The sequence below is a fragment of the Diabrotica undecimpunctata genome, chromosome 3 (genome assembly GCF_040954645.1).
Source record: "Diabrotica undecimpunctata isolate CICGRU chromosome 3, icDiaUnde3, whole genome shotgun sequence".
Lineage (NCBI taxonomy): Eukaryota > Metazoa > Arthropoda > Insecta > Coleoptera > Chrysomelidae > Diabrotica > Diabrotica undecimpunctata.
In genome coordinates, this window is record NC_092805.1 from 172,173,424 (window position 1) to 172,196,849 (window position 23,426).

Here is a 23,426-nt window from a genome sequence, read left to right on the forward strand (position 1 = left end):
TTAATTGCAATTAATTATTAGAAAATTTTTTTGGCTCTTTGATAATATGTTAGCGGATAGATTTGGCAATAGAGTCAGAACCCTCAAACCACCAATTGCCAGATTGCGACACATGTCTTTTTAACTTTACTATTCATACTGACATTTTACTATTTACTTTTAAAAACTGTTTTAAAACTATTTACTTTTTCTTTTTTTGGTAATTCTATAGTATTAATTTTTAAATATCTTATTTCTTTTGATTGCATATTATGTTTCATTTGTAATGTTAATTTTAACACTGCCAAACAATATATCGTTCTGTCAAACTCATTTCAGAGGCTATCTTCACTGGGACCAAATGTTTTTTATTATTTGTATCAGTTTTAATAACCATGGCAAATTATTTTAAAATTTAGACAAAGAAAGAGAGCCTCTTTCCTTGTCTTTCCTTCAGTATCTACCAATTACACCAACCAAACAGAATAATCAAAACTATCTTCCAAGTAATCAACGACACACGTTGACATTTTTTTTTACCTAACTTGTAACTTCAGGTCATATAAACGACGCACACACAACGATATAACCTCAAAAAAATTATTTAAATTGTGAAATTTATTTCTACTAAAACTAATTTATATAGATCATTCTAAATTTAATAAATGGCTTTAACAAAACCAAAGTCGGAGATGTCCTCCGAAGAGCTCCAAGCTCGCGAGGAGGAAGAATTCAACACTGGACCACTGTCCGTCTTGACACAGTCAGTAAAAAATAACACTCAGGTACTCATAAACTGCCGGAATAACAAAAAACTACTCGGTAGAGTTAAGGCTTTCGACAGGCATTGTAACATGGTATTGGAAAATGTTAAGGAAATGTGGACGGAGCTACCCAGGGCTGGTAAGGGTCGCAAGAAGGCGAAACCGGTCAACAAGGATAGGTTTATTTCGAAGATGTTCTTAAGAGGCGATGCCGTGATACTAATTGTTAGAAATCCACTTGCTACCGCGAATGCATGAGATATTTAAGGTATTTTTGTAAGATTTAGAAATAAGTTAAATAAATTTGTAATAAATTAGTATTGTTTTATTCTACTGGGTTACCACAGGTATGTTAATAAAAATGTTTGGGGCTAAGGTAGAAATAAGCGAAAACGATATACATATAATGAAAAAGGCTCATATTCAAAACTATTGTTTTGAGGATGTTTTGGCAAGCTCGCATTTGCCATTGTCAAATCAGATTAGGTTTTTGAAGAGAACATATCAACGAAAGAGGCAAAAAGAGTTTATACAAACATATATTAATTCTCTTTCCGAATCAGCTAAAACAAGAGCCCTTAGAGATATAAAACATGTATCTAAATGATGTGGAAAGATATAAAAGTTAATAAAGGATTCATTAATATTTTGAATATTGTACAAAGTTGTCCACTCTTTTAATATTAAATAATTTAAGAATTTGGTTATTGTGTTCATGATGTTATCACTGAACAGATGTAACTTAAGTTTTAGCTTGCAGGCAGTGGTTAATAAAATCAATGACTTAGTAGACCTGACAAGGAGCATTACAAATTAGAACCTTTTACAGAATTTAAAAGATGAATTACAGTATCCATTAGTAATCTATGCATTGTTATCATTAGCTTTCATGTCAGTCTGAGTAGTTCCTTCACTCTATCTCTTCCTATTATAATATATTCAACTCTTACCCCAGTTGTCAGTGATGAAAATGCCACCAAAACTCTAAGCTGAATTTTGCTGAGAATGTCAAAAACAGAAAAAAAAAAAATGATTTACCAAGAAACAGTGCCATACGGAAAATGTTTTAAATAAAAAATGTAGCAGAGATAATTTTAAACAAAAATGATTATTAGCACTTGTGTAGAATAAAAATTAGTTACGTTTTTTATTTGAAACTTTTTTTCTGCGAACTACAGATTGTTGGTAAATCAATTTTTCCACTACTAGGGGTCATTTTAGAAGAAAGCCAGGAGTAGTAGTGGTAAATGTCCCAAAATAGACATTCTCAGCAAAATTTAGCTTGTTCACATGATTTTTACAGTTCAAATCTCTGAAGAGTGGACAATCTCATCTAATCTGCTCATTTGTTATTAATTCAAACCCTAGTATATCCTTTAACACTATTCAAAAATGTCATCTTACTTTCATATTTTTTTGTTAGGGTCCATATATAATTATTGGAATTGCCATTGCTTTATAAAATTTCATCTTCGTACCTATTCTGATGTGATTTCCTATCTGCATAGAGGCTAATGTAAGACATGAAAAGGTGTATGTCCAAAAATAGATAAAATAAGGCTTCAACATGTTGCTTTTGGTATTTCTTTTTTTTAACATACAATGAAATACTTTAAACTAAATTTTTTTGGACCTTCTAATTCTTTCTATTTCCTAAATTATTTATTAAAAACATAATAAAGACAATACAAAAATTTATCAACAATTTATTAACATACTTTTATAAAAAATAATAGAACCATAAAAGCTAAATGGGCAACTCTCTCCTTCATAGAGCCAAATAATCAACTAGCTCCAATCTTCCTGTTGTTTCAATCTAATTACCAGGTGTTGGCACATTCAACAACAAATTTTGTCCACTAGGCAAGTAGGATACCTGCCGGGACCTTGATAGTTGGTAAGCTATGTCTTCAGCTGCTTCTATACGTCTCAGTTCAACTAAACCTTCTCCAGCATCACCAAAAGCCTTGGCTAGAAGCAGAGCAGCTTGAGCATCACCCTCCGCTGAAATTACAGTTGCTTTCTTTGTCTGTTCAGCTTTTTCTACCAAAAACCTTAAAAATAAAAAATATATTAGATCTACTCTCAATCAAATGATAGGAAATACCAACCTGGCTTTCTCAGCTTCCTGTTGGGCAACTTGTTTCAATTCTACGGCTTGTGTGAATTCCCTTCCAAAGGTTAAATGGGTTAATGATATATCATCCAGGATAACACCAAACTGATTGGCTCTTTCTGTTAAATCTTCACTAACTTTTTGGGAAACTACATCTCTCTGAGTAATCAATTCACTGGCATCAAACTGAGCCACCACAGCTTTTAGGACTTCATTAGTAATTGATGGTAAAACTCTTTCTTCATAATCCTGCAAAATAACATTATGATTTCCCTAATATAAAATATTATCAACTTATATATGTTACCTGGCCTAAAATTGTGTAGATTTTTGGTAATTCGTCGGGAACTGGTCTGAAGAGGATACGGAGTGTGATATTTACGTTTTGCAGATCTTTGCTCCCTGTTACTACTGGGACATTTCTAGGGCGAGACCGTACATCAAAGATAATAGGTTTCTGTACCCAAGGTATAAAGAAATGTGTACCTTCACCGATTACTTGTTTCTTAATACCGGCGAATCTATCGAAAATAACTGCCCTGTGACCTCCATCAACTAAAAATAATACACATTTAGAATAAATTATAAAATTTATGCTAGAACTTACCATTGTACAATGCTGAATTGACTACTCCACCTACAAGGGCTATTCCTAGACCGACCTGCCCGATTCTGTTGAAAATTTGAGCTGCAGACATCTTTACATGTGAAGTTCACTAGGAGAGGTTAAGTTATGTAAAAATGCAAACAAACTAAAATGCTTTTATGGTTATAATCGGTCGAAGATTTCGATGTCTTTTATGACGTAATTTTTAGAGAAATATTTTTCAATTTAACAGCTGAATTTATAATAAAAAACTACAAAAATGACGATCAAAATGCCGATTTAGAATTGTGACAATTGACAGAAAAGACCAAAATTTTCCTGACTTTTGACATAATTAATTTTTGGTGAATTAAAAAAAATATATTCAATATTTCCAAATTCCCTTAAACGAATATTTTGTTGAAATATGATAGTTTTATTATATTTTATTAATATTAAAACAACAGTTCTATTTCTTAAATTAGTCTAAAAAAGGTTAACATTATACTTTATAACTGTATATTTCAATAGTTTATTTTACCGATGGAAATAAGAAGAAAATATTCACATTATGGTTTGTGGTTAAACTTGGTTAAACTGTGATAAGTGATAATGCTGTATATAAGTGACAGCCGTCAAAATTTTATTAATTTGTCATTAAATTTTGATTATGGCAAGCACATCAAGGTACTGCTCTAACTATATTTGTTTATTTTGTTAGAAAAACAACACAGTTTACAAATAATTGTATTCTAAACATATGTTTAACTTTTCAGATACGATGCAAATAAAGTTTGCTGTAGTTCCCATCCAGATGCCCCATTAATTGAAGATTACAGGGCGGGAGACCAAATTTGTTCAGAATGTGGCCTAGTTGTTGGTGACAGGTTAGTTTAATTTAAAATTATGTGAGTTTATAATTCGAGATGTAATTTGTAGGGTAATAGATGTAGGTTCGGAATGGAGAACATTCAGTAATGATAAAAATGGAACAGATCCTTCTCGTGTTGGTGGCCCCGAGAATCCGCTTTTGGGAGGATCCGACTTGACCACCATTATAGGACCGGGCAGAGGTAAGAACAAAATTTAATAATATACACACTTTTAGCATGGAGATGACACATTAATGAATGTTTCAGGCGATGCAAGTTTCGATACTTTTGGTGTATCTAGATATCAAAATCGTAGGACAATGAATAGTTCTGATAGAGCCTTGATTAATGCTTTCAAAGAAATAAATGCTATGGCGGATCGTATCAATTTACCTAGAACTATTGTGGACAGAGCCAATAATCTCTTTAAACAAGTTCATGATGGTAGAAACCTTAAAGGTAAGAACTCTTTAGAGGTGAAAATATAGATAAAAATATTGTACTTCACTATAAGAATTTTTTACAAAGATGGATATTTTCTTGAACATAATGAAACTGAACAACTTACCTTTTGGTATGTTTTAGGTCGTTCAAATGATGCAATAGCATCTGCTTGCCTATATATTGCCTGTCGTCAGGAAGGAGTGCCTCGAACATTTAAAGAGATCTGTGCAGTAAGTAAGATAAGTAAAAGAGAAATAGGGAGGTGCTTTAAGCTTATCCTGAAGGCATTAGAAACATCAGTAGATCTTATAACCACAGGAGATTTTATGTCAAGATTCTGTTCCAATTTATGCTTACCCAATATGGTGCAAAGGGCTGCTACACACATTGCTAGAAGGGCAGTGGAGATGGATATTGTACCTGGAAGATCACCAATTTCTGTAGCTGCTGCAGCAATTTATATGGCTTCGCAGGTAAGATTATGTTGATAGACTTTCCTTTTATAAATTTATATTTTCTTTTTAAACTTATTTCTTTTTCTGTGTGTTGTGTTCTAAATTGTATTTATATTTCTAAATTACTTAATCTTTGTAGGCTTCTGAGGATAAGAGAAGTCAAAAAGAAATAGGTGATATAGCTGGTGTGGCTGATGTAACAATTAGACAATCATACAAACTAATGTATCCACATGCAGCCAATCTCTTCCCACAAGATTTCAAGTTTGCTACTCCTATTGAGCAATTACCACAGATGTAAGCATTAGGGAAATACCACATATCCAAGTTGAAGGTTCCAAAAAGCACCAAACAAGTCAAAGAGGCTGCAGCATTCATATTTTTTACCCTAAAACTTATTTTGCACATCATCCATGATAAAACCTTATATTTTACTGGATTTTACTTATAGATGGGAATTCTGTCTAATTTCAAAATTCTTAACCACCCCTTCTGCTAGCTGTTTGCATTCATAATGAAATAACTGTTTTATATATTATTATGCATAATCCTGACTTGATTGTAGTTTTTATTTGATGTTATTTTTGTATTAAGGGCAAGTAGAGCTTTAGGTTTTTATTTTTAACAAATATTTATGGTATTTTGTCTGTTATAAAGACAAGAGATAGGTTTATCACATTTTTTTTCTCTGGAGATTGATTTAGGGATTGGAGTTTAGAGTATTAAAAAAAGGATTAGATGCCTTCAAAGCACTGGAAACATATATAAAAATGAATTTAACTATGTAAATGTAGAGGTTATAAAAAAAAAGAAGTTTGTTTGGGATTTTCAAAGCCTTAATTTTATACATTAAATGGTACAATCTCATTCATAAACATACCATTTGATCAAAAGAAAATTACACATTTTACTACCATTTACATCTCTCCTTAAGTGTATTTTAGACAAATTGGGGCTATATATTTGTAATTTAGCTTGTGATGATTTTGTAGTTAGTAAGGTATCCCATATTTTTATAATGTTTTGATTTACAACAATAAAATCTTTTTTCATACTTGTTTGACTTTTATTTTAGGTTAACAACCATTTTTGTAAGTTAAGTTTTTGGTGGGCTCTATTAGCACCGAGGTACCAAGAGAGCAGAAAGTCAAATTTTTTGCAGTTTCTGTTATTAAAACAATTGTTTTTGAACAAAATGTAACAATTACTGTTAAGGTTGATCTTCACCCTCGATTAATTTGTTTCTGATCCTAGAGATGGCTCTACTGCGGCATACTACTGTGGTAATTTTTTTAACTTAATCGTAGATTTCTACATGATGACTCTGTGATATTTTCAAACCCTAATATAAATTACAGTTTTCTATCATTATATCCATTGGCTGAGTTGCCAAGTTGTGTAGACAAGAATTTTATCAAATACCTAGTAGACCAAGTAAGCAAAGATATCTTTAATAACATCTTTATGTATAATATTTTACTGCTCCGCTGTGTCAATCGGAATATATTAAAGTTACGCATTTGCAAGAACATAATCCATAATCCACACACATCATTGAAAAATGACACATATTTATTATGTAAACATTTTTATCGACAAAGAGGTACTTAGCGGCGCTATCTGTGAATATCGTATTACCATTAAATTTATACATGCAATCATATATTAGATTTTTGTTGATAGTTAAAAATTAAATTAGGTATCTGGTATTATTAAATATTTTAGTGGGATTTATATGAAAAATGGTCAATCGTCAAAAATGTTATTTAAAACATGCGAACATGTCTTTCTTTTGGTCTGTTTATTACTGGGTTCAGGTTTGTTATCTTCCTTATTAGTGCGTCTTTTTCTCTTCTTTGTATGTGTCCAAACCATCTCAGTCTGTGTGGATTAATAAATTTCACTATGTCTTCCCCTTAGGTTATATTTCTATTTCTTATTTCATGCTTCATTAGTCTTCTATATTCTCCTTGTTCGGGCTTTATTGGGCTGTTTATTCTTATCATTTTGCTTTTAATAATTCTTACTGTTTCTTTATATTTTACTTTTTATTTTCTTTATATCTATTTTCGTAAGACATATTACTTTTGCTACGTATGCTATCACCGGTCTAATTGCTGCTCTATATATTTTTGTCTTTGTTTTTTGCTGTTTTTTATCTTGAAGTAGTGAATGATATTTCCAAAACACGATGTTTTTCTCTCACCTTGTGTGCGTGGTAGTGTCATGCGTTGGATGTACGATTTGGGGTGGTCGATGCCTATTTAGTTATCACGGTTCTATTTGGTCTAATTAGTTCTTCAGTTTCCGTATTCGACCATTTTATAAAGCCAAATGAGTATGTGAAAAGTGGTATTGCGTATGTGTTTATTGCTTTTACTATGTGCTTGGAATTAAGTTTGCTTTTGAGTATTAGTATCCCAGATTTAGTCATACGGCTCACACTCCATCTAAGGGGAAAATTCACTCATCCCAGATACCTACGGTATCAAAAGGATTGAGCTCTGGTGAGACTCTTTCCGTGTTATCGAGCCCTAGGTGGCTTGGTATGTTGGAGTATCTCCCAAAAATTTTCGTACACATCTGGACGTTGAGAGTACTACAGCTTTCTGCATAGTCTTGTAGAGATGTTCATTCAGACCTAGCTTTTTTATGTTTTCTAGGAGTTTCTTTGGAATGACTCCAGTAGTGGAGAGAATAATAGGTATTGTCTGGGTACTTTCCATTCTCCACTGTCTTCGTATTTGAATTTCCAGATCCCTGTACTTGGCGATTTTTTCGTTCTGTTTAACACGAAGATTATTGTTGTTGGGTATCGCCACATCAATTAATGTTGTTTGTCTCTTTAGTTTATTAACCAGTATGAGATCTGTTCTATTATGTGCCACTGTTTGTTCTGTGAGCACAGTGCGGTCCCAGTATAGCTTGTAGTTGTCATTGTCAAGTATACTCTCAGGAACGTATTGATAATATGGAAGATGGTTTGTTTGAAGAAGTCCCAGTTTGATAGCTATCTCTTGATGAATGATCTTTCTTACTGAGTCGTGCCGTTCCTTATATTCAGTTGCAGCAAATGCCTGACAGCCCCGGTAAGATGTTGGATGGTTTCCTGAGCTTAACATCCATATCGGCGTTTGTTATTCTGGACCTGAGGGTCTTTGACGATATATTTCAGGTAATTTTTGGTTGGTATAACCTGATCCTGAATGGCCAGTAGTGAATCTTCTGTTTCAGGGAACATCTTTCCTGATGTCAGCCAATAGTTCGACGCTATATTGTCGACATGGTCTTGACTGATCTCAATGGGATGTCGCCCTTGCAGAGGTTTACCCATCCAGGTGCGCATTTTTTCGTCCATAATAAGCTGGTTTATGCGCATTTCTGGTTCCCTCAGTTAGATCGGTGTTGTGATCTACTGCACAAATCGCGCAATGTAAAGTAGATGTCTCAGCTTGCACCTGAAAATAAGTTCTTAAATTAGTAATTTGTTTTTTGAGTTGCTCACTTATATCCGTAAGTCCTCGTCCTCCGAAATACCGCGGTAATGTCGTTCTTTCTACTGCACTTCGAGGATGGTGTTTTTGTGCCTTGGTGAGGTGTGTTCGTACTTTTCGCTGAAGATTTTCTATATCATTCGCTTAATCTTTGTATGTAGGTATATTTAAAAAAATATACCTATATACCTACATGCAAAGATTAAACCTCTTTTTGTGTTACATGGTATACAGCCAGCTACAGGAATTTATTTTCCTTGTGGATTTTCTATATCCGTTTTTGTCCACTTAACAATACCAAATGAATAGCTACGCGCGGAACATGCGTAGATGTTTAGTGCATTAAACAAATTTTTACTGTTAAGGTGTAAACGAAGCAGCTGTTTTACCTTTCGTATAAACTCAGTAGTTATCTCAGTTTTTATTTGCTTATGGTCAATCTTCCGCGATTGCTTTATTCCTAGGTATTTATACATATCATTTTCACCGATGGCCTCGACGTTCTGGCCGTTTTGCATATCGAATCAGCCGGGCTAAACCTTTCCTTTGATTATACGGCACTTGTCAAGACCGAAGTGCATACTAATATCATTAGAGAAATTTTCTACTGTTTTTAGCATATGATCCAGGTGGCTTCGAGTGGAAGCTAATAGTTTTAAATCATCCATATACAATAGATGATTAAGGTTGATACGCCGGGCTACACAGGATGTGACCAATTTATACAGAGTTGGAAGACAAGTAATTGGGCGGTACTTGGTTGGATCTTGAGTGTTACTTTGATCTTTGGGAATTAAATAAGTTATTCCCTGGGTTAGGAAAGATATAAATAGAAAAAAAATACAAACAATATAGTTAACATAAAGCTAGGTAGAGATAGTGCAAGCACTCCTGACCACGGCGCAGTAGACGAAATTTGGTTTGCAATAGAACCTTTCTGCCTTTACGTGAATTTTGACTCTGCCTTCGCGCAGCTCCATGGTCAGGAGTGTTTGCACTGTCTATACAATATTCTGTTCGTTTTCATCAAACTTGTTTTTGAAACTATTTAAACTAGTAGCTTCTACTATAAAAACAAGTCCGGAGACATTCTATGAAAAGCTTTTGATATAAAGTATAAAGCAGAATTCGCTTTACTAACTATTTTTGCTGTTTGAGTAGACCAACTTAATGTTTGGTTGACCGTAACACCAAAATCATTAACTTCCCGTAGCGACTTCAGAGGAACTCCATCCCAAACATATTATGTATATCGGAAATATGAATATCGGCATGAGAAGATTTAAATGACAAAAAGTCAGAAAACTATATGTAAAATGTAACTAAAATGTAAAGAAGCAATATTGGTCTAAAAAATATTGGTTGTTGTCTTTATTCGTTTTTTGCGGCATTTTGTTGGTTAGTACTAATAATAGTTGAAACTTTATTAATATACTTTATTGTTAGTTCTTTGTTAAGTACTTTATATTTTTCCAGTTCCTCTCGCCATTTATTCAAATAGTTTAGTTGATATTTAGTTATGTCATCCTTTAAAATTGAACTCTAGAAAATTTGGTTCTTAACCACCTCATCTAATTGTGCAACATAAATAATGGAATATTATTATCTGCAAATTTAACCGTTAATGGCCTAGGCTTATTACTATTGTTAACCTGCCAATACGAAAAACGGAAAAACGTGGAAACTGATAACGAATATTTGCTTCTTGTTACAATCCTCGAGTTACTCAATTGAGTTACTTTGAGAAAGTTGTTCCAAGGCCTCGAGACAATCCTTAATCGATGCGAATCTATCTGATAACTTAGAAATTAAATCTGATAATTTATTAAACTGATCTTAGAATGTATAGCAACTATTACAGACAATTCTTAGTGACTTCGATTTTGTCCTAGTTATTCTTATAACTTCTTCTTGTGCAATATTTAGACATTGAATACGAATATGAACAAGTTCGTTTGAAATACCTTCTATAATTATTACACCAGCATCCAGTTCAAATAATTCTAATATGGCACCCATTTTTGATGTTAATAAAGATTTTTCTATCTTACCAGTAAAAACTATATAAAGAATAGTAGGAAAATGTAACTTGACTTTCACACACAATACAAAAAATCCAACAACGCTAATTGAATAATTAAATTACCACGTTAAATATGCAGAACACAATAATTATTGTATAAATACACAATATGATATTAGATATACATATCTAATATTAGGCTTATAACAAAAGTAGACAGGTGGTAGACATTGTGGACTATCACGGGTTGTGTTTCTCTGCATGTGCTAGCAGTAGAAAAGAGACATCTCTATGAGAGAAGAGAGCATTTGACAACAGCTATAAAAAAAAGAAAGGAAAAGATCAATGGAAAGATGGCAAGAAGAGGAGAACAACAAGGAAGATGTTGCCCAGTGGACCAAGATGCTAATCCTGAGTCTAAGGGGACTGGTTAGAATGTCTGTTTTAGGGCGTATCTTCATAGGTTCAGAAAGACAGATACAGATAAATGCCTATACTGCGAATATTCCGACATTGTTACTCACACAATGCTGGAGTGTAATAGATGTACAGTGGAGAGAAACAGAGAAAGAAATAGGTATGAACCCTGTGACTGTAAGATCACGTGACTGTAAGAAGACGAGATGATCGTGAAGATGACTGGAAGTACGGAGGGATGGAATAGTGTTCACAATTACATCCGAGCAGTCATTAAAAAGAAAGAAGAAGAAGAGAAACACCAACCGAGCCAACGACAGAGATAAGATCTAATTACTATTTTAATGGAAATAAGCCACAATTGAAGGTTAAAATAAGTTTATTGACGTTTGAATCTTTGAATCGATAGCCCTCTCCAAAATGTATTGTATTTACAAGTTGGCTTATTCCCATTAAAATAGTAATTACCTTAAAAGCCACAAGAAAATAGTTTCAGAACAATAGATAAGATTTAGATAAGAGAAGGGAGTGTTCCAAAAATGTCTTCACACAAGTAAGAGAGGGTGGTTTTAGTTGGTAGGCAGAATAATAGATACCTGAATCTTTGGCACTGCTACAATCTTTACTACTTTAAATTAAACTTAAACCCAAATTTTAGGGACTCAAAATGGAGGTAGCATTAAAAAATTTCAAACCCCCCCTCAGACAAATTCTGTGTACGCCACTGGTTATGCAAGAAACACTATTTTTATAAATACTAAAATAATTAACTAAAAACGCCTAAATAGGTTTTTAAAACTAAATAGGTTTTTTGTAGATATATTACTTATAGAGTGTAAATTTTATGATATAATACTCTCAAAATAAAAGTTGCAGTATCTACTATTCTGTAACTCTGTAAGTTTCAGCATGACCGGTTCAAAGTTCAAACCGATAACATTCCTATTAAATTGTGTTGTTATCTGCCAAAGTGTTGTACAAAGTAATTGATATGGCAACCCTGTTAGTGTGACGTTTCGCTTGAAGCGTTTCGAAGCCGAACGTAATGCTATCTATCGATGATAAATACTACCATTGCTTCAGATGGAGCCATCTCCCTACATTACAATTTGAAGGCGGCAGTTGAAGACATAATTCTTGTTTAACGAGATTTTTCATATGTTTAGGAAAAAATATTTAAATTTTTGTTGCAAATATTATCCACTTTTACAGTTTTATATATGTTGTTATTAAAAAATCTTTCGGTTTCTTACCGATAACTTTATTATAAGCCGAAACATATTATTTTTTCCTATTGGGACAAAACTGTAAATTCAAAAATTTTCAAAAAATTCATAAGTATTTCTTATAATCATATCTTGATGCTGTAAAAAAATTAACAAAATCCTATGTTTGGTTTTCCCGCTTTATACTTGGAAAAAAGTAGTTTTTTTGAGTTTTTTCAAAAACGAAAACATGAAGTTTGTTTAAAAGTTGTCAAAATACTTCTAGTCATCACATATACCTTCTCAAATTTTTTCAAATTTTTTGAATTTGTGGTTTGTCTTTTGGGGGGTGCAGATCAACCTTAAATGCAGAGAGTGCAGTAGTTCTAAGCTTTCATTTTTATTGAATTATAATTACTTATGCAACTATCTGTTTCTTTGTTGTTAACAAATTATATCAGAATGATAGAAATGTGAAGAAACATGTTCAAATTCAATTTTCTTACAGAAAATTTTACTGAATTTTACATAACCTTAAAGGTTGTAATTTTGGTTGGATAATTAGTATTATGTTTTTCTGAGCTGTCCTCTCTTGCCCCAAAAATACTGAATGAATAAAAGTAACATTCTCAATCATTCCATTTCATTCACTCAATACAACACAATAAAACATTTTATTTAGTCTAATTATTTATTTTTTTTTTCATCTTTTTTCGTTTGAGATATCATTTGATTGATTTCTTCCAACGCTTCCATATCCAGTTCCATTTCGGAGTTATCACTGAGTTGTTCCTCATCTGGCAATTGAGCAGGCAGCTCAGTTGGTTCCATTTCTGCATCGCTGTCATCTATAAGTAAAAATTTTCAAATGAAATATTTTTTATAACAGATTTATATAAAGCTTTCAACAAAAAAATTACTGTTTTTTGTAGAGAATAAATTAAGATGATGATCTTAAAAGAAACTTTTAATCCTTAACAATTATTTTAACAAACATGAACAACTCATAACTTCATAAATTCATTTGCTGTCTTTTTTATTTAGCTATATTATCTGTTGTATTTACATATTTTAACTCAACAAAGAGAAGAGAGGAAAAACAAAAGCACAAACAGAAGAAGTGACTAAGTCACTCGACACTGAGGGGTAGACAGATTGGGAACGAGATACTGGTACGTCACGAGTGAGGGGAGTAGGCAGAGAGACCCCGAACTCGAACGGAACCGTATAATTGATAATTGCTCCATATAAGGAAAAATCATTGGCAAAACTCACAACTCAGTAGAAAAAAATAGATGAAGGAAACTGTAAATACGTATTTCTGACTAGTGGTGGTCATTAGTAAGGTGTAGCCAAGTTAGAAAAGGAGCAAATTAACTTGGGAAAGGATCTACAGGAGCCATGCGACCAATTGTGGCAGTACTGTCAGAAATCCCTGCATTCCAGTCTTGTGAATGCAATACAGCTACCTGAGGAAAGGATCACTCGGGAACAGTGTTACCAATTGTGGCAATAATGTCAGAAGACCCTACAGTTCCAAAGTTACAACTAACACAGACATATAACTAGACAACTACATAATCTAGACAGATACACACTATATATACAAAAAGAATTTCCACAAAAGGACAAATTGATAAATAAATTATTGCATTTTCAAAATCAAACATTTATATTTCCTATCAACACCGTTAATAATAATTTACGAGATAAATTTAAAAAAGAAATCCTATAAATACAATTTTCTTACCGTCCGAGGACAAAACGACAGTTCCAAGATCTTCCTCGACCTGAGCTCCACCTAAACTCCTCTTGAACCCCATCTTCATTTGATTTAACATCCTACTAGAATAAGCCAAAGGATTGTCTTCATCGTCTTCGTCGGATTCTCCTTTTTCCTGTTGTCGTTGTTCGTTTTTTAAACTATAAGCGACCAACTCCTGGTGTACGTTTTTCATTACATATCTAAAATATGTCAAGCAGTTAATCGTGTTGAATATTCAAGATTTTCGTGTGAGGGATTAATTAATAAACTGTAATATGCAAAAACACAACTAAAGACCGGGTGAAAGATTCAAATCCGGCTCGAAGGACCAATAGATAAAATTTTCGTCAAAGACCTCAGAATGATGAAAAACGCAAATAATTGTTAACTTTATTTAAAAAAGACTGACGTAGACTAACAATCGTTTAAAAATGAATTACTACACTGATCAAAATGAATTTTACAACGAATTTATTATTGTGTGGTGTTTTCGTGAGATATGTTTGTCATATTTGGACACTAGGGCAAGATTTAAACACCAAGTGCAGGAAATCCTAAAAACATTAATGAGAAACTAGAGAACCAAGTCCCAAAACGGGCTGTAGAGCCAAGGGATGAAAAGTTATAAACATTTCAAAGAAATACAGCACAAATACAAAAGAAATTTTCCACCAGAGCATAAGGTTATAGCAAGTTTCTTTTAAGAAAGTTTCACTTCCTCTGATGTAATTCACTTCTCGTGTGCTTGGGACCCCAAAATTTGTCTTGCAATGTAATTTTAAAATGATCTTTAAATCTAATCGTGTCTGCTACTTCGAAGAAATATTTAAACACTTGACAACACTGTAGACGTTTCTATTTTCTCTAATTAAGACATTTGAGACCACAAATAAAAATATTACGTTTTATAAATATGTACTTACTTGTTTGCTATTTCTCGACACTGATCTAAAAAATTGACAGGAAACCAACCATTCTTTACATCTAACTTTGCCTGGGCTTTCGGTAGTCTCTGCATCATTTCTTGAATTTCGGGTATAAGTACGTCACAAAACTGAAAATAGTACAAACAAGAAAGTCTTAGAAAAATAAACGAAATGAATTTATGGATCTAAGAAAAGTGTTCACAGTATATACACACTTTAGACAAACAATGTTAGTCAATGCTCATGATAACGTGCACCGAATATCACTAAACCCATGATCTTCTTCAGGTGGTGTACTGTTTACTTTAAGGAGGTTAGTAACCATCAAGGCCATGTTTACGTATGAGACTGCAGCTCTGAATAGTTCTACAGCACTGCATTTATAACACTTTCTTAGATTATTTAAACAGAAACCAGGTCCCCATCTCTTGATGTCCACGACATAATATTTCTTGTTGGTGTTTTATTTTTGCAACAAAAATTTCGTTTTTTTTAATGTTCAGTGTTAGAGAACATCCCAGAGGTACTTTTCAGTGCGTCATTAATTATGACGTCATAGAATGAATTAGGTGTGTCGAGAATTATTTCATATAATTATTGAAGAATCTGACATATGCCAGGATCGTACTTAGCCACAGGTGAAAAGCTTGTGGAATTACTAGTATTTTTATTGCAAGGTCATCTGAGTAGATTTGATTATTACAAAATATGTTAAGATAATCCCGTATATTAATAAAAATAAAAAGTAAAAAATATTGTTTATTAAATTTATAAATATGGAAATATTTAAAATCGACGACGTTCATTTATTGAATTTTTGTATTTTCTTCTTCTCAAGGCAATCTGGCGTCAAGGCGTCTGCGCGTCGAAAGTTGGCAATCACCACAGCGATTTTTAAGTTTAAGACCGCGGCTCTAAATAAGTCGTTATTACATGAGTTACATCTCCTTCCAATGGATCTTTTTCTCCGGATTTTCCTTGCATAATGACCTGGAGTATTAGATATTTATCTCATCTCATCACATGATGCATATATCCCACTTTTCTCCTCTTAATTGTTAGTACTTCTCTTTCCTTATGTATACGTCACATTACCTCAACGTTGGTTATTCCATCTACCCATGAGATCACTAGTACTCTTCGGTACATCCACATCTCGAATGCCTTCAGTCTCCTCATGTCAATTTTCTTTAGTGTCCTCGTTTCCATACCGTATTATGATAAGAATAGCACATAGCACCTCAGCAGTCATATTTTTAACTTAAGGTTTAAGTTTCTACAGCAGAGAAGCCTCTGTATTCTTGTAAATGCGCTTCTGGCCTGTTCGATTCTGATTCGTATTTCTTGAGAGCTGTCATTGTTTTCATTAATAGTTGTATATAGGTATTTGAATTCTCTTACTATTTCAATAGGCTGATTCTGTACATATATCTCACGAATGTCCTGAGTTGTCTTGTTATTATCATATATTTCTTGCTCTGTTGAGTGATGGTCCATATTCTTTTTCGCTTACTGCGGTCACCTTATTAAGAAGTATCTGTAGGTCTTCATGTAATTCGGCTAAAAGAACTGTATCATCAGCGTATCTCAGGTTATTTATGATCATGTCATTATTTCTAATGCCTACATTTCGTTAATCCATTGCATTACTTAATATGTCTTCCGAGTATATATTAAATAATACTGGTGAATGTATACACCCTTGTCGAACAACTCTTTGTACTTCTATTTCTTCTGATGTTATGTCTTCTATTCTAACTACTGCTTTTTGGCCATAGTATAAGTTACACAAAAAAGACTGTTTTCAAAAATTTATTAGGTAACTTTTAAATTAATTACATAAATAAAATATAATTCTAATCATAAAAACTATTTATTTACTAATTCGTAATAATAATAGTTTATTAAAAACACTGAAAAGTAGAATTTGAATATCAGTGTAATAGAAAATTATAGAAAAATACTGCTAGTGGAGAGTTTCCTTAAAGATATATCCTTAGACGAATTCATGGTGAAATATTTCGGCCATAACCTAGCAAAACATTAATTAGAGAAGAAATTTCTAACGCCTCAACACGCTGAAATAAACAGTAAATAAAACAATTTTATTTTCAGGGTAATAAAATACTTAAATAATAATTAAATACTTCACAAACGGCAGAAATTGGTAATAATGTTTGACCAGCTTCCTTTTCCAATTGAAAATATCTAAGTAATTTTAATATTAGTACTTGTTCTTTTTCCGTATAACTTGTCATCTTCGCCTGACACAAATACAAATAAACACCCAATACTATGTACAAATACTGACCTGAACGACAGCCGTCACTTGATGTTCAACACTTCGAAAGAATGGCGAGCATGGACGAAGTTTTACGTCAACTGTCAGTTATAGGCGTATTTGATTGGCTAGAGAAAGCGCGCATTTAAATATCAACGAATCAAACGTAGGTTAGAAAAGAACCGCTTATTTATGTAAGCTTATTCTAACGCTGCAATATATTTCTGTTTAATCACGGAACTACCGCTTTTTCCGTCACACCCAACTTAATGCATTAGAAAGAAATCGAAAAACTGTGACGCACTGAAAAGTATCTCTGGGATGTTCTATAGTCCACTTTTTTCGCTAGCATCTATTACTCGATCCATGAGTAGGTCTCGTATAGTCTTCGCGATTAGGATAGTATCATTGCATCATTGAAATTCTCGATTATAAAGTAGTTAGTTTAGAATTTTACGCCTCAGAGCTTTTGAAAATAGGCCGCATGTCATAGTCAAATAAATTCTGCCCTGAAAAAACCTAACTTTAATAAAAAGTGGCATACACTTAAAAATATTCAGTCGATAAGTTTTTTTATCAACGTTTAAAAAATGAATAGGTATCGAACTGAAACATGAACACGATAAGACGAAGACCAAAGACAGCTGTGGATTATAATAGTTACTAGTGATTTTGCCCGAAATGTCAGATGTTGGTAGTTCAGATTTCTTTCCTAAGGGGCGTAGTTACCCTACCGGACAAACAGTGTAACTTGTCGTCCTAACCTGCTATATAGATAGATATGAAAAATACATAATTGATACGACTTACCTGGTAAAACATTTGCCTAGCGGGTGGAATTACGTCTGGTGTCAAGATATAATGACTTTCGTCCATTTTGGTTTGTAAAATGTCTTTCCTATAAGCGGCGCGCTTAGCTCTGACCATTATTTTTGTTCCTTCTACGAACAAAAATAAAAATGCTGTAGCGAATCGGGACCTGTAACGGCATCTAGACACCTCTATATACAATAAACTACATATAAACCAGCCGCAAAGACACAAATAATGTCAAACGACCAAATTCGGTAGTGGAAAACATAACAGTCCACAAAATCGTTTTGGATAATTGTATATTTGAATTTACCTGCAATAGTAGGCAGTATATTCACCATTTTCATAAGTATTTGCCAATTGGACTTCATTCAGAAGACAAATCGACGAAAGTTAATGAAAGGAGATGCTTGAATTATTTTGTTCATAGATTACTTTCAAAAAGACAGAAGAATGGCATTCTTGGTGCATTTGAAAAAAAAACATTGGGAAAAACGACAATGAATAAAGAATAAAAAAGTACTCTCTCACTAACACAATGTATTGTCACAATTCGATTCAAATAATGACAATGCATTTTGAATTACTCCTTCACCCTTCATATTCTTCAAATCTGGCCCTCAGTTATTACTGGCTCTTTGGAGACTTCAAAAGAATACTCCAGGATACAAAAATTGAAACAAATAGATGATTAGGGATATAGAGCCTTATTTTAAGACCAAAGACGAATAGTTTTACAACAATGGTGATGAACTGTGAGAACAACTTTCAAAAATATTAATAAGCATCCTAAAAGGAAAATATATTGATGACTTAAGTCGAATTTTGAGTAAAAATTGTTTATTTAAGTTGGGACTTAAATTATGTGAAAATAATTCAAAAAAGTTTTTATAAACAACATTTTTTGTAAACTTACATGTTTATCCGGCTCGAAGGACCAAACATGGGAAAATACAAAATCTTACAAATTATTAATAGTAGGTATTTTGACCCTATAAGAAATTCAAACATTAATGCAATATAAAATTTTAAAAAAATTAGACGCGAGCCTCAAAGTTGGCAATTTAAAATTTAATTGATGCTAACTTACCACTTTCTCTGATTCGAAAATCTAAAATTTGGTAAATTCTACTGCTCAAGTCAGCTCTGGGATCGTAACCAAACCTAGTCCATATCATTCTCCACGGACCAGTGCACCATAAGTAAGCGTTTGCCGGTAGTAATATCTTAGACATCTCGTTAGTAAACCCGCTTTTGTGTTGAATTGCAGCTTTGGTCCACATCGGTCTCTCATCGAAAATCTACAAAGGGAAAAAATCTTGTTTTCAGTGTAGTAGTAAAAAAATTTGGTGATTTTAATATTTGTGGAAAAATCATAAGTACAAAATAAAACAATAATTAAAGGCTACAGTATATCATAAAAGACAAGACTAAAAAGTACTATTACTACAAACAATATTCAAAAGAAAGATACCGACATTAACTAAATTAATATTCGGTAATATAAAAATCTGAAACATTTGATAAGAAAAAGTCCAAAAATCATAATGAAACATCTGAGAAGTGATGAAGCTGAAAGAAGAAGAAAAAGCAAAAATTAAACTCTCTTTTGGTATCTATATTTATAAAAATTTAGTTACTAACAGAATCCGGAGCTACTCAGTTCCTTGTATTGACTATATAATGACCAACACTTTAAATTGTGATCACAGATCTCAGATGTGGGTTTAGGTGATCAGTAAATCCAGTTATTAAAATTGGTAAACTCATCATATAAGTTCACCAAGAAATTTAGAAGTCTAGACACCCAAATAAACCAAGTCAAATCTAGAATGAACCCAATTCCTTGTGTGATGAAATCCCAAGAATGTAATTAAATGACTTTAGCATCAAAACAATAAAAAATATATTGATAAAATGTGTTAGGCTTTCACGGCCATCTTCTAACTTGTTAAACTGTTTGTTCGAGCTGTTAGGCCATTGTCTTATGTAGTTCTCGACTTTTCGCCAACACTAGGGGTTGACATCGTCTGGAGATGTTACTTCTTCGCTTGTAAGCTGCAACTGACGCAGCGTTGTACTACGGAGGTCATTGTACCATGGGTCATATGTATATTTTCTACTCGCCTCTCCTCCACTGGTTTCGGCGTGAGGGGGCGTGTCGTCGTTTGTAGCTTTTCTTTTTTCATGATTTGCGGGAAGGGTGTTTGTGGATTTTAATATCGGTATCTATATTTTGTTAATTCTTAATCCTTCTTCTATCCGATTAAAATTATTTGGATACTTATATATTTCCACCACTTCCCGATATAACCGTGGGTAGTACTGGGATGTTTTTCCAGCATCTGCGTTTCTTCAAACAGTATCCGCTTCTCCGATCTTCTCCGCTTCCCAAAGCGTGTTTGTATGTCTTTTTGTGGTTCCCACATATACCATTCCACATGTGCATGGTATTCGGTATACTACAGCTGTTACTAACGGGTCGCGTTTATCCTTCACCGATCTTAAACAGACCTTGATTTTCTTTGTTGGCTTAAAAATGGTCTTTACATTGGCTTTTTTAAGTAATTGCCCAATTCTGTCTGTTACCCCCGATATATAGGGCAATAACGCTTTGCCTATACATGCTGTTTCTTCATGCTTTCTTCTAGAAACGTTGTTAATCGCTTTATGGATTTCTCTTCTGGTATAACCATTAGAGGTGGGCGCTTTTTCAATATGAAGAAGTTCACTTTGCAGATGCTGTGGTTCACAAATTTCTTCGCCCTCTCCGCCAGAGTTTTGATGATACCTTGTTTTTGGTCTGGATGGTGATTTGAGTTCCTGTTTAGTGTCGTCTATTCATTCTGGTAATAGTGCTTTTTCCATGCGTGCATATATATATTTTATTGGCTTGAGCTGTTCTGATGGATCGATTTATTTGTATAGTTACCTCCTCCCCACAGAGATGTCGAGAACTAATCTCAGAAAACAACGGCCTAACAGTACGAACAAACAGTTTAACAAGTTAGACGATGGCCGTGAAAACCTAACGTATTTTATGAGTAGCCTGATCTAAAAAGAGTTAATTGATGCAGTAACTGAAGAAAATAGATTATTTCTCAAATACATTATCAGGCACACAAAAACAGCAAAAAACTACAGTGAAAATTAAATCATATTATCCATAACTCACAAAACAATGAGAAACTTACCTGCTTTATCTTTTCACAAATCTCTTCTAAGCACTTCTCCTGAATAATCTTAAATATTGGTTCCTTAGGTTCTTGGGGTATCTCCAGATTTGGATCATGAAAATTAAGTATATATGACAGTTGCTTATATGACGAATTCTCCCTTTTTCTTGTTTCAAACATTTTAAACATAGTATTCGTATTGGCACTGGGTACATCCAAGTTGAATTTCTCGTCTGCTTTCAAATAGAGGGTGTGATGTGTTATATCATATCGACAAAAATTGTGTGGTAGTAGAAATAGGGACTGGTTGGCGGCTTCTTTGGATCTGTAAAGTTTTAATGTATTATGTAGAATGCAACTTATCGGATATTTACAATTAAAAACCGAAAGTATCACTGGAAAAAATTTCAAACTAGATCTGGAGCCCAAAATTTGTAAGTGTGAAACGAAAATGGCTCCAAAAACATTAAAAGTGACAGATACCAGAAAATATGACATAATAGTTGCTATAGACGTATATATTGATATTCATAAACTTTGGGAACTCTTCTGTAATTGTATAACATTTATAATGAGATTAATACAAAAATCAAATAAACATACAGTTTAGAATTAGTACCATGCACAAGGAAAAACACATTTTTCAAAAATTAAAAGGTATACTTACGTGAAGTATTCCATGTCAGGCAATTTCTTTGGTATAATGTCATAGTACATGAATTCAGTAGATCCTGTTTTATCATCTTGTAGAATAGGTAAGTACTGAAAATCTACAGTCCCTAAAAAAGTAAAATAAAACATTTCCAACAAGAAATCATTAAGCAAATCAGTGTAAGAGCCAATTTTAACAGAAATATTTTTAACCACCTTTATCTCAGTATGCCCACCTACAGCGTCTTCAATGGGCAAGCCATGTACTTAGGATGGAAGAAAATAGGCTTCCAACAAACTGTTATATGCAAGAATGCAGGAGAAGATGCCTATTGGAGTACCAGGAAAGTAATGGGAGAATGATGTGAAGGAGGATACAAGAAATCTCCTTGGCAGTCAATCATGGAGGAGAATGGCTACAGGAGGAAGGCCAGGGCACAAATTGAGCTGTACACCCATAGGATAGATGGATGAAAGAATTTATAGTTAACACAGTAATTCTTTAGAAACACTTAATTTCACATAAAACTTGAATCTTTGTATATGAGTCTTTTCAATAGAAATGACAGAACACTATATAACATACATAAATGAAAACAGGTCAGAACTCCTTAAAGTACTCACTGTTAAACTTAAAATTTGTAGTAGTATACCCAATAATGTCATACTCGTACTGTCCATCCTTTTCTTTAACTTTTATTAGTAAACTAGGGTTGTCATATCGATCAGATGTACAAGGTTTGTTAAATTTGTTGTCTGGGTGAAATCGCAATTCCAGTTTTTTTCTCTCATCCCCTATAGCCTACAAAACAAATGATTACATTTTTAACCTGTTGATTGATAAGATACACAATGGTTCATAAAAAAATGCCACTTTGGGATATTTATTAGTTTTAAAATGCAGTACCTTAAGTCCTTAAAATTACAAGTATGCCCAAGATAATTAGTTAATTTTCTTACCGTTTCTATGCTGTATATTCCACCCAAAGTCTCAATAGCATTCGATACATTTTTTACAAGTCCAGGGTATTCTATTCTTACAAGTTTTCTGGGTAGTTTATACACAAAACTTTTATCAACAGAAGCCAAATTTGATTCTTCCATAACTAGACAAGATACTCCTCTAGCTTGCTTTTCAACTAACCGTTTCCTTGAATTAGAAATTCACTAATTACTAAAAGAAAGTAATTACATACTTAAAATATACTAAACTTCTTAAAATTTCTTTTGTATGTTTTGAATTAACCCCTTCACAGTGATTAATAATTGATGTAAACGTCAAAAATTGATCTCTTTCAGTAACAGTAAGCATCCACATCTACACTTGTAAAAAATTACATTTTCTACTAAAAAGATCACAAGAAATCTACTGTAATGACTGTAATCAAATATATTTCAATCATTAAATGAAATAAATGCATTTTATCTTCCTTAAAGTATTATATCAAATTAAAACTTG

The 23,426-nt window shown here is 33.0% G+C and overlaps 4 protein-coding genes across 4 annotated transcripts; 2 read left to right on the plus strand and 2 right to left on the minus strand.

Moving 5' to 3' along the window:
* The first annotated feature begins 512 nt into the window (after window positions 1-512).
* On the plus strand, window positions 513-1,060 carry SmD2 (small ribonucleoprotein particle protein SmD2). The gene has a single exon (XM_072525012.1). The coding sequence runs from the start codon at window positions 645-647 to the stop codon at window positions 999-1,001; it is 357 nt and encodes a 118-aa protein (XP_072381113.1). The 5' UTR covers window positions 513-644; the 3' UTR covers window positions 1,002-1,060.
* Window positions 1,061-2,433: 1,373 nt separating this feature from the next.
* On the minus strand, window positions 2,434-3,776 carry Phb1 (prohibitin 1). The gene is made up of 4 exons (XM_072527599.1): window positions 3,467-3,776; window positions 3,167-3,414; window positions 2,855-3,108; window positions 2,434-2,797 (listed from the first exon to the last, which is right to left on the minus strand). Exons 1-4 carry the CDS (start codon window positions 3,555-3,557, stop codon window positions 2,560-2,562), a joined length of 831 nt encoding a protein of 276 aa, XP_072383700.1. The 5' UTR covers window positions 3,558-3,776; the 3' UTR covers window positions 2,434-2,559.
* Window positions 3,777-4,032: 256 nt separating this feature from the next.
* TfIIB (transcription factor IIB) lies at window positions 4,033-6,270 on the plus strand. Its single transcript, XM_072527600.1, has 6 exons — window positions 4,033-4,132; window positions 4,222-4,332; window positions 4,385-4,518; window positions 4,585-4,776; window positions 4,903-5,234; window positions 5,356-6,270. The coding sequence occupies exons 1-6, from the start codon at window positions 4,116-4,118 to the stop codon at window positions 5,515-5,517; spliced, it is 948 nt and encodes a 315-aa protein (XP_072383701.1). The 5' UTR covers window positions 4,033-4,115; the 3' UTR covers window positions 5,518-6,270.
* A 6,749-nt stretch (window positions 6,271-13,019) lies between these two features.
* On the minus strand, window positions 13,020-23,263 carry l(2)37Cd (general transcription factor IIIC subunit l(2)37Cd). The gene is made up of 9 exons (XM_072527602.1): window positions 22,928-23,263; window positions 22,592-22,769; window positions 21,984-22,095; window positions 21,335-21,641; window positions 19,231-19,441; window positions 18,138-18,268; window positions 15,044-15,174; window positions 14,106-14,320; window positions 13,020-13,203 (listed from the first exon to the last, which is right to left on the minus strand). Exons 1-9 carry the CDS (start codon window positions 23,069-23,071, stop codon window positions 13,043-13,045), a joined length of 1,590 nt encoding a protein of 529 aa, XP_072383703.1. The 5' UTR covers window positions 23,072-23,263; the 3' UTR covers window positions 13,020-13,042.
* Window positions 23,264-23,426: the final 163 nt, after the last annotated feature.

What these genes read in the sequence shown, in the direction of transcription:
- SmD2 (XM_072525012.1), top strand. Translation starts at nt 645, where the DNA reads ATGGCTTTAACAAAACCAAAGTCGGAGATGTCCTCCGAAGAGCTCCAA.
- TfIIB (XM_072527600.1), top strand. An exon ending in GGCCTAGTTGTTGGTGACAG is followed by an intron (nt 4,333 to 4,384) that starts GTTAGTTTAATT and finishes TGTAATTTGTAG; the next exon opens with GGTAATAGATGTAGGTTCGG. An exon ending in TGATGGTAGAAACCTTAAAG is followed by an intron (nt 4,777 to 4,902) that starts GTAAGAACTCTT and finishes GGTATGTTTTAG; the next exon opens with GTCGTTCAAATGATGCAATA.
- Phb1 (XM_072527599.1), bottom strand. Translation starts at nt 3,557, where the DNA reads ATGTCTGCAGCTCAAATTTTCAACAGAATCGGGCAGGTCGGTCTAGGA. An exon ending in CAATTCAGCATTGTACAATG is followed by an intron (nt 3,415 to 3,466) that starts GTAAGTTCTAGC and finishes TATTATTTTTAG; the next exon opens with TTGATGGAGGTCACAGGGCA. An exon ending in CAGGAAGCTGAGAAAGCCAG is followed by an intron (nt 2,798 to 2,854) that starts GTTGGTATTTCC and finishes TTTATTTTTAAG; the next exon opens with GTTTTTGGTAGAAAAAGCTG.